This window comes from Ptychodera flava, assembly GCF_041260155.1.
Source record: "Ptychodera flava strain L36383 chromosome 3 unlocalized genomic scaffold, AS_Pfla_20210202 Scaffold_26__1_contigs__length_13983176_pilon, whole genome shotgun sequence".
Classification (NCBI taxonomy): Eukaryota; Metazoa; Hemichordata; class Enteropneusta; family Ptychoderidae; genus Ptychodera; species Ptychodera flava.
The window spans coordinates 29,232-44,599 of NW_027248280.1; the positions used below are offsets into that span (position 1 = coordinate 29,232).

General features: G+C 37.5%; 1 protein-coding gene across 3 annotated transcripts in view; it reads left to right on the forward strand.

The window, feature by feature from the left end:
• The first annotated feature begins 2,285 nt into the window (after window positions 1–2,285).
• Window positions 2,286–15,368, forward strand: part of LOC139126084 (tolloid-like protein 2) — a 36,921-nt gene continuing 23,838 nt past the window's right edge. For all 3 annotated transcript variants that reach the window (XR_011550460.1, XM_070692140.1, XM_070692141.1), the window contains exons 1-3: window positions 2,286–2,466; window positions 3,523–3,645; window positions 15,197–15,280. Coding sequence is in view for 2 of the 3 variants with exons in the window: in XM_070692140.1 (XP_070548241.1) it covers window positions 2,316–2,466; window positions 3,523–3,645; window positions 15,197–15,280 (358 nt within the window). In the remaining variant the exon portion in view is untranslated. The remainder of the gene's footprint in view (window positions 2,467–3,522; window positions 3,646–15,196; window positions 15,281–15,368) is intronic.

Below are 15,368 nucleotides of genomic sequence, written 5' to 3' on the forward strand. Positions count from 1 at the left end.
ACCGTACAGCGAGGTCTACGTCAGGGTAAGACACAGCTGGCGGAAGGCGAAGGGGAGACAGGGTGAACGGTATTCATACTTGAAGGGATAGCGAATCGTAAACAAAACGGAGTGGTTCTTCTAAACAACTTTACGGTGTTATACAAAAAGGGGGCCTGTCCCATTGTCACTATGATTGAAAATGGGAAACACTTATATACATTCACATTGATATTGGTCGACCTTCGGTCGATCTTCGGTAAGTTGAAAAAGTCGACAGGTCTAACGTGACAAATTTCAGGTCTTTTTTATTTAATAGCGAGCAAAGGCTTGTAATAAATGACCGCCAAAATGAACATTGCATCCGGGAAAAACAAACTGGAAGGGATCCTTATATCTTTTTGAAAACAATTTTATACCCTTTCCTTATATATCTACATTCTAACGTGACCGATTTTGAAAATCTCCCATCCAGCACGAACGTTAACGATGAAAGTTCGTTTCGCTTAAAGTGAGTGCGTTATTTCCGACGGATTGACCAGGCACGCTCTCTTAAATCCTCTGACCCTGTATTATCGCTTTTTAAACATGACATGTGATTTTACCTACATTTTCAGTTTTTGAAGGGTCATGATCAAGTAACACTGATATAAAAACGCCTAAGGTTGCGTTTATTCTCTCATTTCACACAACGAATAGCCGAAGCTGGGTTTGTTAATCGTGTTTGGCCAGAATGTGCGCATGCTTTCATGTATTAAATTTCCCGAGTAAGTGGTGGCACATTTAATGGGTTTGATGGGTCATGAACTGATTGTTTCGATTATGTTCAGTCAATTATACAAGTGTCGATATCAGACCAATATTGAAACCAGCTGCCGGATATGGTCATTTTCCATACAAGTATTTGCTTTGACGTCTGCTTTTGTCGAAAGTTGTACTCCTGATCGGCTACCCTACATCTGAACCCGCACCCTTGAAAATCACATGACTCCCGTGTTTTAAATTGCTAATCAGAAAGTTCGTCAGATATATTCTTATTTCAAGGGAAATACAGTACAACATAAGGAGGAAATACTCAAGAATACCGATACGGCTGATTACTGTGTAAAATAAATAAGAATTTCAGAGTGATATGAATGTATGAGAGAGAGAGAGAGAGAGAGAGAGAGAGAGAGAGAGAGAGAGAGAGAGAGAGAGAGAGAGAGAGAGAGAGAGAGAGAGAGAGAGAGTGTGTGTGTATGTGTGTGTGTTGATGTATGTCAGACGAAGAGTGGACGTGCATTGATAGATGACTTCATGTAGATTTTAACCGTTTTGGCGTCAAAAAGACAAAAATCGTCTAATTTGTTTGAGCAAGTGGAGGACACTGTGCAAATTAATTTTATGAAGTAAAGGGAATACGAATTACATAGGGGATCTTTCATAGCTTCCTGTATGAACTTGACCTTGTTTTTTTGTAAATTTGACCAGTTTACTCTTCATTCTTGCAATTGATGGATTTTACAAATCGTCTTACCAATTTTTACCACAGAGCTACCTTTCTTCGGAGCTACTGGTAAGATATTTATGATAGAAATGGGTAAAGTGTCGATTTTCAATATGTGACATACCTTGCAACAGGTTTTTTTGCACACACGAACTCGTCTTTAAGGTAGTATGCGCCTCGAAAGTGTAGGACTTAAACTTTTAAAACTTTTAATCGGTATTATTTTCCTCAAAGTATCTTTCAAACACCTCTCTTTCACAATCAAGACTAAAAATCGAGGGTCACTGTGCAAATGCTGGTACAGTTGAAACAAATTAACAAAGATTTACTGATATGTAAAATTCAAAATGGCCACCATCCCTGTCTAACTCTATTGAGAAAAATATTTGTTTTTTTTTTCGATTTTCGAAAAACTAAGAAAGTGAAAACGTTTCTTGCAAAGAGAGTTTTAAAATGAGCCCTCACAAGTGGTGGATCAAAGAAGAATATTAGAAGTTTGAGAGTGAAAACATTTGTCCCAGAAGTTTATTCTACGTGACCTTAACAGCCAAGCAGTAACTTTATTCTTATGCAGCTTAAAATGTATCACCAACCTTCACAGTTGACCCCGCTAAGCCTTGGATATAACTCTAAACTGGTTTTCAATGGTCATTAAATTTTATTGTTGCTTTCAATGTTTCGGTCATGGTACGGTGGGAGAAATCACCAACGGAGACACGAACAATTTCCGTCACCGGATAAATCAATCAAATTATATTTAAATGTTAACATGTCATCATATGTAAACATACTTCGTATAAGTTAAAGAATCGACGCTTAACCCACAGAGAGTTCCGCGTCACGGCGGAAGATGGATCACTTGTTGCTTGCCTTGGTTCTCCTATCTGTTTGTGTGTTTGAATCTGTTGACGCTGCTCCCACAGAGACAGACGATCGTGCGTCAACAAGCAGTTTTGAGGGAACGATAGCGGATATAGAATATCTAGAAGACTTTTACTCTGGTAAGTGTATCAAATCAGCTGTAACATTGAACAATAAATGGGTGCCTTCGCAATCAAAGTGGTTCAAAACTTGTGTAACATGAATAATCGTCGTTTCAGTTTAAAAGCATGACAATAGTTTTTTTATACTTCTCATGTTATGATCATTCGGTAGAGAATTCCCAATAAAAAAGATTAAATTTCTTGAGCATTTCACAAGCCCAACCCTGATACAACCAGCAAAGTTGATTAAGTTTTGAATTCGCTGTGTTTCATTCATCTTCGATGAAAAGTTCGTTTGAAGAAACCATGGTCGACGTTACCCGGCCATGTATCCAGCCATTACGCCTCTAAGTGACAGAATTTACTTCTCTTCGATTTAATTATTACCCCTCGCTTGAGAGGATTTTACTGTCGTCATCCGTACAGTCACAGTGGAGGTGAAAATAACCTATCACGCTCTACATCGAGACATGCACATTGAAATTTCGGTGATACCTGACAGCGAAAGTCAAAATAGTTTATCACACACTTTGCTAAGAAAAAATAATTTGTTTGCACATGTTGTGAGCCATGAAGCCTGTGACGTACATTCAGACGATGTAGTTGTGCGGAGGGGAAAGGTTACCCGTTTAACATAGTTTGGGAAAAAGCAGCTAAGTTACTGTCGCAAATGTGTCGCGGTAACAGAAAAAAAGCAATACATTTTATTAACTTAGAATACGCAGATATTCGGACTCTCAAACCTTTACAATTATTTTCTGATCTAACACTTGAAGGAGCTCATTTTTAACTCTGGGTCTAAGAAAACTTTTCAACGGCTTAGTTATTTGATAATTGAAACTTGTATTTGTCTCCATAGAGTTAACACAGGGGTGGCAACAATTTTAAATATCACATATCGCTACATCTTGGGTAATTTGTTTCGCTAGTACCAAAATGCGCACGATCATCCCCGATTTTTATCTTCGATCTTGAAAGAGGATGGTTGAAATATTCTTTGAAGAAACTTTGAGGAAAAGTTTAAGATTTTACTTTCGACGCACATAATACCTTAACTCTTAAAATGAATTTCAGGTGACCAATGGGAGAACTGTGCCAGTGATGAATATCAATGCGACAACGACGAATGCATTCCTTCAAGCTATAAATGTGATGGAGTAAATGACTGTGAAGACACTTCTGATGAATTGCATTGTGGTGAGTAGATAATAGGTAGGAATACACATATATGTATCCGTGTATGTAATATTTATGTACGTCTCTCTGTCTGTCTGTTTGTACGTGTATGTATGTATGTATGTATGTATGTATGTATGTATGTATGTATGTATGTATGTATGTTGTGTGTGTGTGTCTGTATGTATGTATGTATGTATGTATGTATGTATGTATGTATGTATGTATGTATGTATGTATGTATGTATGTATGTATGTATGTATGTATGTATGTATGTATGTATGTATGTATGTATGTTTTTCTATTATTATTATTATTATTATTATTATTATTATTATTATTATTATTATTATTATTGTACTTGGGCCTCAGCCCAAGTACATTTGTTTTCATTCCGTGGGAAAAAACTCTGTAAGGTATAACCATTTCTGGCTGAGACCAGGGAGGGCAAAATGTCTTGGCTTCATCTTTCTTGGCATAATAAATGGCGTAATCATTATGATGTTAACTGAATGGAAGTGCTGCTCTCAGCCAGTCTTGAATAAGTGAGATGTGAATATTAATGCTTCTCTATCTGAGTTTTTGCCACAAAATCTTCTAAATATAATCAAAATGTGCATCGAAATGCAACAATTAATGCACCCTCCGTTTCCTATGCGATGGCACGACCCTTGCTACACCCACTGGACGAGCCAAAGTGGGAGGGGTAATTTCAGTTTGGTCGAACAAGAGGGCTCGAGACCAGAATTTAACATTTAAACTTGAAACATGTTTAATCACTGACAAGATGTGGACTAGTTTTAATCAAACTAAAATTGTGAAAAGGAAAGGTTTTATATCCCGGATACAATGAAAAACATTACGGCTGGAAACTGCACCCCCAGTTGAGAATAGTAATGCCCACAGCGATGGGAACACTTATCCTTGAGCTGAGAAAACCAGACCATCATTTCGAAATAGAGCTGCAGATTCGAGAAGCTCGTTCAAAATAGCTAGGTACACCCCATAAAGGGGTGGTTTCGAGTTTTGAGGACAAATTTCGCCTCCTTCATATAGAAATCGTACGTTTGTTTTTCCAGGAGAGCACACCATTTGACACAAAATTTGCATGTAAAGGGGTCGCCAGTAAGCACGTGGTCAAATCTGGCATAAGAAACAATATGAAATGTTGGGTAAAGCAGTCCAAAATAAACTGATTTGAACTTTTGTGTTTTGTAATTTATACCACTGCAGTAACATTACCTTTTTTTGACAACATCACACAATGTAATACGTTTTGAAACTGAATACTCCGACGTATTCTGTGTCTCCTTTGCTAAAAAATACGGTATGCCGATTACCATGTAAGGAGATGATGACGTCAAGACCGTGACAGATTTGTAGTGCGTTGGTCCTGGATCGATGGTGCACGAAGTTTTGTCAAGGTAGCTTGTGTATTTATTTCCTAAATGGGAGAGATTAGGGTCGATCTAAACGAAGGCCGAAGAATGTTATGATACTCTAAGCGAGCTGAACTCTACCGCGAATGGTTGGATAATTTGGAGGATGTCTAGAATGATCTCGTCTCATTAAGATTATTTGGCGGTCAGTATTGAATTTCAACTGCGTCACAAGTTTGCGAAATGAGTATTCCGTCGAACGGTCAACGAACGATATTTTAGAAATCTGGAGACAGGGCACATCGCATTTTTATTTTAGTATTTTATATTTTACAAAAGATTTAAGAAGCAATGATTTTGTCTAAAATTCTGAAAAAAATATAGGAAATTTGATCGCGAACACATTTTCACTTGGGGTCAACTAGCCCTGCGTACGATGCTGTGTGTTCCGCTACAGCTAATCGCCCCGCTCACCACAGCCCTGCAAAGACCCGTACGTAGGGTCGGTGACTTCAAATCCATTTGGGACTTGACGTAAAAAGCCAAATACTGCCGAAATTCAGCGTTCTTGGGCCCAAGTCGTATCCAAGCCTACCTCAGCTACTCGATCGCTTCCAAAATGACAGTCTTTTATTCACTTCTCGTAAATAACCGTATTGATGTCGGCAACTCTCTCGCTAGCCCTGCGTACGATGCTGTGTGTTAGCTGTAGCACATAGCATCGTACGCAGGGCTAGGGGTCAACATGGGGTCGCAGCCATGTTGCCTCAAAACTTATTTCTGTCTGCACTCAAAACTAAAAAATGTCGGATATGAACCTGAAAAATCGATGCAATTTTGTCAAACTTCAGCGAAATTTCAGCCTATAGACAAAATTTCATCTAGGTAAGGTAAATTTACTGAAATTTGATCGACAAAATAGAGCTAGAGGTCTGATTTTTGGTATATAGGAATAACTTAGCAATACAATTATTATGACAAAATGTGACGTGACCTCAATGACCTTTGACCTCAAATATATATATTTGTCCCCAACTCAGTAACCACAAGTGCTACATTCTTCATATTTGGTATGATAAGACACCTTATGACACCACATATTGTACCTCATTAATTATGCGCATATCTAATTTTGAGCGAGCCAATAGAGCTAGAGGTCTGATTTTTGGTATATAGGAATAACTTAGCAATACAATCATTTTGACAAAATGTCACGTGACTTCAATGACCTTTGACCTCAAATTATATATTTGTCTACAACTCAGTAACCACAAGTGCTACACCCTTCATATTTGGTATGATGGGACACCCTTATGACACCACATATTGTATTTCATCAATTATGCGCATATCTAATTCTGAGCAAGCCAATAGAGCTGGATGTCCGATTTTGGTATATAGGGATAACTATAGGGTAAAAATCTAAATATGCCCATCTAAATATTAGACATCTAACATCGAGAACAAAAGAAATTTGCTGTAATTTGAATATTTAAGGAGTTAAGCAATTTCCACTATAAATAAAGAACCCCTGCCTCAAACTCCACAAAAGTTGCTAGACATATTTTGCCGTTGTCATGCCATTGCTTCGTTTAATAACCAGTTAATCAAATGCCTAATTGACAGGAGGAAATTCAAGACCATATTTGAATAGTTGTATATATTGTCCTCAAAATTACTCTATCACGGCCCAAGTACTCATTGCCTTAAGCAATACTGCCTTGTTATTATTATTATTATTATTATTATTATTATTATTATTATTATTATTATTATTATTATTATTACAAGTTTAGGGGCTATAAGTATTATATAGAAATCTAATAACAGTTCATTGAAGCTGTGGGAATTCTGAAAAAGAGGTGTTGTTTATTTTAATTTTGTCAATAGGGGTGACTTCTAATTGTCGTACATATATTCTCTCCGCCCAGTTAGGTGTTCCTTTTGACATCACTACCCTTATGAATATTCATATACTTGCAAAAACTGACAGTCGCTGTGTCTGGCAGCGCCTGCTCACAGCTGCTGAGCTGCACGGCGTAGGCTTCCAATGCAGGCCCATCGTGGCAGTCGTGGGCATGTAGAAAACAAGGCACAGCGACTGTGGAGAGTCTATGCCAGTGTAATTGGCCTTGTAAACGTACCTTCAGCGTGGCATTTGTAGTTGTGGCGAAAACCATAAACCCTCTCCGTATGCTGACGTTGTTGGTTTTATTTTTTTCATGTGCATTAACTGTAAGCAATCAAGGAAGTTTTGGATGGAAATAGAGCAAAGGCATGAGCTTCCATGAGATCTGTGCTACAAATATAACTTTACGCATGCGCACTCTTTGCCAGTGTAATCTGCCAATATGAGCGTGCGCAGTTGAGTGAACGTGCTCGTGCGAATGTGTAGTCTGCACACTACGTCTCGTGTCATTCAGCTTTGCATGTTGACAGAAACTGGAATTACAGGCTGCAGAGAATACTTTTCAGGACATCACATGTGAGTCTCTAAGATAACAAGTAGGACGTTTAGGAAATCTTTTCAGAAAGTTCACGCCGCCTGTGGCCATTTTGTGGAGTATAAGCTTATAGTTATACATACCTGGAGCGTATACTACATATTGCCGGATAATATGCGATGGAATTTTGCGTTTCACGTCGTTCAATCATTCAGATAGAAATGCTGCCCTTCTCCAAACTTTGAAAAAAACAGGGTGACAGATTTGGAATGCTAACAATTGTATATCAAGAATGACGTAATTTAATGAGAAGACATTTGTATTCGAGCACGGCTACAGTTTTTGATTCGAGAACTCTCATCATGATGGACAGTGGTTGTATTCAACAATCGAGAGGGCAAGGGTGAGTCGAACTTTTTCTATGTCATGTAGCACTTGTGCAAAAATAAGCGAATCCACAGGCCTTTGGCGAATCAATAAATGCGTTTTTCACCAAGCTAAAAGGTTGAAAGATCCGTCCGTCACTTTGGGACGAGCTAGATAAATGCAGTCAAACCCAGCTGGGCAAATAATGTGACTTTGTTCTGGAAATTACGAAGACGACGTGCGGTGGAACTTTGCAACAAAGTTTCAATATCTCTACTGACGTACTTGAATGACTGGCACAGGAAACAATGGCCAATAAAAACGCATTCTCGTTGCATTTTGATAATGTATCAATCACAATGACACAGAAATTATGCCTCCTCCCGGCAGAAGGGCCATGGCCAATTTTTAGCCCTGCTACAGTATGTCTCAGTTCTGAAAAGGCCATAATGTGTCAGATTGTCACGGCGACTTTTAAAATTTACATACAACTCTGAGAGTGAAGCGGGTTATAGGTCACAGAACTTTTGAGTCCCACTGTCGTCCATTATACCTGTTTCCTTGGGTATTAAAGGTGTGTGCAAGTATACACATCAAAAGACTAGAAAATTCACTTCATGGCAGAATCTCGTAAAGTAATAATAATAATAATAATAATAATAATAATAATAATTATTTATAAAGCGTCAGTATCCACAAAAATTGTGATCAAGGACGCTGAAAAATAAAAAAAAATACATTACAAAAAATAGTTAAAAAGCAAAGTTACATCACAAAAGTTGTTAAAAATAGTTAAAAAGCAGTTTTAAAAAGTAAAGTTTTCACATTTGATTTAAAAACAGATAGGTTAGGTGACTGGCGGATGCTAAACGGGAGATTATTCCAGAGAATAGGAGCTGCAACACTAAAAGCATGATCACCATAGCTCTTAGTACGTGATCGAACAGGACAGAGTTTAAAACTGATCAGCTGACCTCAAGTTGCGATTTGGAACATACAATGTGGTCATATCAGAAAGATAAATTGGTCCAAGCCTATGAATGGATTTAAAAATAAGAACTAAAATCTTAAAAACATGCGTTCTGAAACAGAAGTAGCCTTTTCTTGTCTGGTTAACGAAAAAAGATACCCCTGATCTAAAATATGCATGGTTTTAAATAAAAAGCTGTGGTTACAGAAATGGTTACTATGGTAACATTAAACAAAAATGAACATGGTGTCATACTGTTATAAATACACTTAGGAGAGCATTTGCATAGTAACTGGGATTACTTTTAATGGACTTTGGACAAAAATTGAAATTTTAAAACGCAAATAGGGTACTATGGAAAAACAGGGCAGTAAAAATGGATATCATATTTTGTTTTTCTAACCCGAAACAACCCTTTGGTATAATATTCTGTTGATTACTGGATTTTTACACTGGATATTTGGTCTTTCTAACCCAAAATATCCCTTTGATATAACACATTCTGTTGATTCCTGGATTTTAGGTGGAATCTTTGAAAACTGGTAATTTTAACTCCTGAATGGTTGCCATGGAAACATCTCACATTAAAATGAGTGTAATTATTTTGTGTTATAACCAGAAAAAACCCCTATTATCAATTTTTACATCAATCAATAGTTCTTTAATTACGGAAAAAGTAACGTTTCAATCCATAATAGTTACCATGGCAACTCAAAACATTAAAATAAGCCTGGTTTTTGTGTTCTCTGACCCCAACTCCCCCCGCTAGATAATTTTCATATCAATCAAAGTAACTTTTCATTGGATATTAGAAACACTGAAAATTTAACCCCTAAAATGGTTACCATGGAAACATGGGGCAGTGAAATCGATATCATATTTGGCCTTTTCGACCCAAAATACCCTTATGGTGAAATGTTCGCGGAAATTGAACCTATTATTATTCGCGTTATTATTTCTATATAATACTTACATTAATTATTATTATTATTATTATTATTATTATTATTTTATTATAAAGCCTTCAAGAGAAGAGAAATACAAAAAATAATACGACGACAATTTAAAATCAGGTATTAAATGAAAACACTCGGTACAAGACAAAAAAAATCCCAAGTTTAAAATGGTCTTAATAACATATGTATGTATGTATGTATGTATGTATGTATGTATGTATGTATGTATGTATGTATGTATGTATGTATGTATGTATGTATGTATGTATGTATGTATGTATGTATGTATGTATGTATGTATGTATGTATGTATGTATGTATGTATGTATGTATGTATGTATGTATGTATGTATGTATGTATGTATGTATGTATGTATGTATGTTTTTCTATTATATTCTTTATTTCAGTACTCTTGGCCTCCGGCCATAAGGTACAAACATTAGCGATATATTGTAAGGATCGCTAGTAAATAACGTTATATACAACATTACAAACACTGGAAAAGTTACAGATTGTTTCCCTGATTAAGCAGGGTATTCTCCCTGAGTTGTGTGGCATAGAAAATATATCTGCTTAACTTTTTTGCATATTTGTCAATTTGCCATACATACTTCACAATGGGCGTTCTAACATTTGTATTTTTGTAGTCATCAATAGTGTTCAAAGCAACATTGCTGCAATCTGACTGATATTGCTGAGGCATATTCACATTAGAATCGAAAACAAGAGGTTGATGGTCTGATTTTATTTTGATATCTACATAAAATTTGACGATATTACAAAAATGACATGGCTGAGCAAGGAGAAAATCAATGACACTTGATCCTCTATCAGTTATAAATGTGAAATCACCACTACCCAGTTCTTTAAACAACCTACCATTAACAATACGTAAATTTGCAGTTTTACTGAATTCGAGAAATCTTTTTCCAGCAGAATTACAAGTATTATCTCTGTAAATACGAACAGGAATATTTGCATCACAATCAGTCAATATTGCATTTTTAGGACATACAAGTTTTATTACACAATCATTTGGGAGTGTCGGGTTCGTTGGCTGCACGGGCATTAAAATCGCTTACAACATATAACTGAGCATGAGGAAATTCACTGGCAAATCTAGCCAACTCGTGCTCTAAAATCTCAAAAGTACATTGCAATCTGTAATTTCTTGTATTATCTGGAGAAATATTCACAACGGCTAGCATTATCGTAGGTATATTTACAGAAATCGCATTATATAAAGACATCCAAATATTATCAGAAATACTCGGGATAGTTAACCACCAAATAAAGAAAGTGACTCTTGGTAAAAAATAGAAATTCCTCCAGAACGTCTCCCATATTTACATTCTTTTAACCGAGCTTTGTGAAATGATCTGAATCCCTGTAGGTCATAATTGCAATCTATGCCCATCCAAGTTTCTGTTAGCAAAATCAAATCGAAGTTTTGTACATGAGAAATGAAATCTACATCATACATTTTAGATGTCAAACCATGTATATTCCAGGAAATACAATGAATACGTACAGAATTGGTTTCCTGTGCCAAATCAGAATGTTTGTCTGAATAAGAAGTGTTCGGAATTTTGTTACTAGTGCTGTTTTCAAACTCGGCCTTGGCCTTCATCCTATCTGTTGCGGGTCGACCTGCAGACAAAGGACGGATATTATCACGTGCGTTATCGTAAATCTACGTAGTGCCGTCGATTTTGATTTTGTCGTACGATAGGAATTCCCGCTTTCCCTCTGCTCTCGCCACTGCCAGATGGTGTCCGAGTTTTCGTCGTATGTCTCTCACTCTTTTAGTAAAATATTCAGTCACCTTGAACTCGGTATCTTTCAAAACCTTGGCTGCTTCATAAACCTGTTTTCGTTGCTGGTAACGGTTGAATATCGCGATAATCGGTTGTGGGCGAGAGCAAGCACTTGTAAGCCGATGGACGCGATCAAACTCAATATTTTGGCCGTTAATACCAAGTTTCTCAGAGATAACAGATCTAACATGTTCTTCGGATTGGTCCCATGATTCGTCTTCATCTTGATCGATACCTTTGAAAATCAAATTGTCCTGTTTCATCTGGCCCCTCATGGAATCAAGTTCGTTGTTCAGATCATTAACTTGTTCGGTCAATACCTTGTTCTCGTCAGCTAACCGAGCGGTTTCTTCTCGTGCTTCTGTAAGTTCTTGTTTTATTTCGTGAATATCGTCAACAAGGCTGTCTATTTTTCTGATCTGGTCTGCTGCAATCTTGTCCATTTTCTTGCTCAAGTCACATTTCATATTACGTAGCTCACGTAAGACATCTCCGAGTTCAGGATTTTCGCTGTTTGTAGAAGGCTTGGAGCCAAATAACGTAGTCTGCCTAGTCTGCCTTTTACCAGAGGACTGTTGACTGCTTTGGTTTGGACCAGGGTTGGTTTCCACATCGACAGATCATAGCAACGCAGCAAAATTAGTAGCCGTAGGGCTAAGCCACAGAGTAACATAGCCAGAGTGGTAACGCCTGCATGCCTTTTGTTCCATGGTCGTCTTGGTAGACTATTGGCTTTTCATATTACTTCAAAGGTGTTAAACTTTTTGGATGATTTGTTTGTGGTTGATAATTACACGAGATTATGCGAAATATACGACGAGATGGCATCGTACTGCCAGTCGCGTAGCAACCATAGTTACTTTGTGAGCTCTCAGGCCAGAAACACTGCTTCACGCCAATCAAAACATAACACGCCAGCAGTTTCATAAACATGTCCTTCCTTGACGCATGTGTGAAAAACGGTATGACTGACCGTAAACCATTGAGTAAAACCAGACAGTATCGATAAAAGACTTTCAAATTTGGTTCAAACACACTCATTATATATTCATAAAAATATGAGAGGAAATTTTAAAACGGTAAAACTCACTTTCCTGAAGCTCAAAACACTCCCGTTTTCGCCAGCACGTCAATGCTGCTCAGCACCACACGAAAACAACAACACAATCTTTGCCGAACATACTTTCGCTTAACAATTGGCGAAAATCCGGAAATTACCGAAGGATTCATGGTCGGCACTCTTCGGAAAAAAGAGGCGAGAGCAACCTGAGGCGAGGCGAACATGGATGGGTTACGTAAACGCTTCACGCCTTAAACAATACCCGTTGCGACTCTATCTATCTTTCTCTATGGCTAAGCGTACGCCACCACCGCTGACGTCACAATCATGGCGAACGCCTGTCCCGCTGGATGGAAGGCTGAACGTACCAATTCTGGCTCTCCAGACGTCTATAGGGACTCCAATCTCCAAAATTACACCTCACCTCCGAGGATGGCACTACCACTTTAACTGATGAATAAGACGGTTTGCTGTTGCAAAAAGTCTATGTGGTTGAAAAAACTAACAAATATGCGGGACACGATGTGACATTTATGTGCCTTCAACGACGCCCTCTAGCGATCTCGTATGTATGTATGTATGTATGTATGTATGTATGTATGTATGTATGTATGTATGTATGTATGTATGTATGTATGTATGTGTCTGTATGTATGTATGTATGTATGTATGTATGTATGTATGTATGTATGTATGTATGTATGTATGTATGTATGTATGTATGTATGTATGTATGTATGTATGTATGTATGTATGTATGTATGTATGTATGTATGTATGTATGTATGTATGTATGTATGTATGTATGTATGTATGTATGTATGTATGTATGTATGTATGTATGTATGTACATATGTACGTATGTACGTAAATGAGGTTCAGTTTGTCACTTCCATTCCATTGAGACGATGTCCGCGGGGACTTAGGGACCGTTCAGTTGTTTTACGCCCGGGGGGGGGCGGCAACATCTTATCGCCGGTGTTCAAAAAAATATAGACCCCCTGCATTTTTCGTGAAAAAAGATGACCCCCCCCCCTTTGTCAGACGAAAAAAATTGATACCCATGCTCCCCGCTGAAAAATAGCCAAAACCCATATGTCAAATTTACCCGCACGGTTTGTATTTGAACATTGGTACGCGGCACACTTTATTCGTGTAGCAGAGGTGCCAGTGCACAAACTTCTCAGCCACATCCATGCAAACGTCTGTTAATTAGGACGACTGTAAGGCAATTTTTAACTTCATTTCCATAGACAACTTATATCCATGGACATTGTAACTTTATTGGAGTGGTTCGCCAAAGGCAGCCCTCCGGTTAAGTGGGTCATGGGCCATTACGTAAAGTCAACTATATTCTAGAGGGCCACCAAAGGTGGTCCGCCTGTAAAGAGGGTCGATCATGGCAATTGCATAAAGTAAACTTTACTGGACAGGGCCGCTGAAGGCGTCCGGCCGTTAAGATGGCCATGGGGTATTACATATAGTCAATTTATTGAAGTGGGCCGCCGCAGGCGCCCCGCTGGGAAAGAGGGTCGATCATGGCCATGGCATAAAGTGAACTTTATTGTAGGTATTATGTTTTTGAAACTGTGGTGACCCCATCCTTTCCTACCAGTGGAAAAGCGATGACCCACCCTACGCGGATTCCAAAAATACGATGACCCCCCCCCTGGATTTTGCCGGCCCACCGGCCATAAAAACTGAACGATCCCTTACAGGTATAAGTCTCGTCCACGCGTCCATGAGTGCGTTCGTCTGTGCGTCCATCCGTCCGTTAACGCAGATTTCTCAGAGATTCCTGAAGCGATTTAATTCACACTCAGTACAAATATTACTCCCTATGTCATACATATGTAAGTCGATATATGTATGTATGTATGTATGTATGTATGTATGTATGTATGTATGTATGTATGTATGTATGTATGTATGTATGTATGTATGTATGTATGTATGTATGTATGTATGTATGTATGTATGTATGTATGTATGTATGTATGTATGTATGTATGTATGTATGTATGTATGTATGTATGTATGTATGTATGTATGTATGTATGTATGTATGTATGTATGTATGTATGTATGTATGTATGTATGTGTATATGTTAATGGGTGGATCTATTTATCTTCGATCTATCTATCTATATATCTATCTACTTATCTACTTATCTATCTATCTATCTATCTATCTATCTATCTATCTATCTATCTATCTATCTATCTATCTATCTATCTATCTATCTATCTATCTATCTATCTATCTATCTATCTATCTATCTATATATCTATCTATCTATATATCTCTCTCTCTATCTATCTATCTATCTATCTATCTATCTATCTATCTATCTATCAATCTATCTATCTATCTATCTATCTATCTATCTATCTATCTATCTATCTATCTATCTATCTATCTATCTATCTATCTATCTATCTATCTATCTATCTATCTATCTATCTATCTATCTATCTATCTATCTATCTATCTATCTATCTCTTTGTATCCGTTAATAGACGAATGTATTTACCTATGTACATGTATATATCGTTTGCATGTGATCTTAATCTGCAGATCCAGTTACGGCAACAATTGGCGAATCTTCAACTATGAACAATCTTCTGCAAACAACGGAAGTTACAGAAGACTTCACGTTTCGTAAGTGTACATTTAGTCATTTTAAATAGGGTTCAGGGTACTTGTTCGTCGATGTGTCGGTCTTACGTGAAGAAAGTTTGGTATAGCT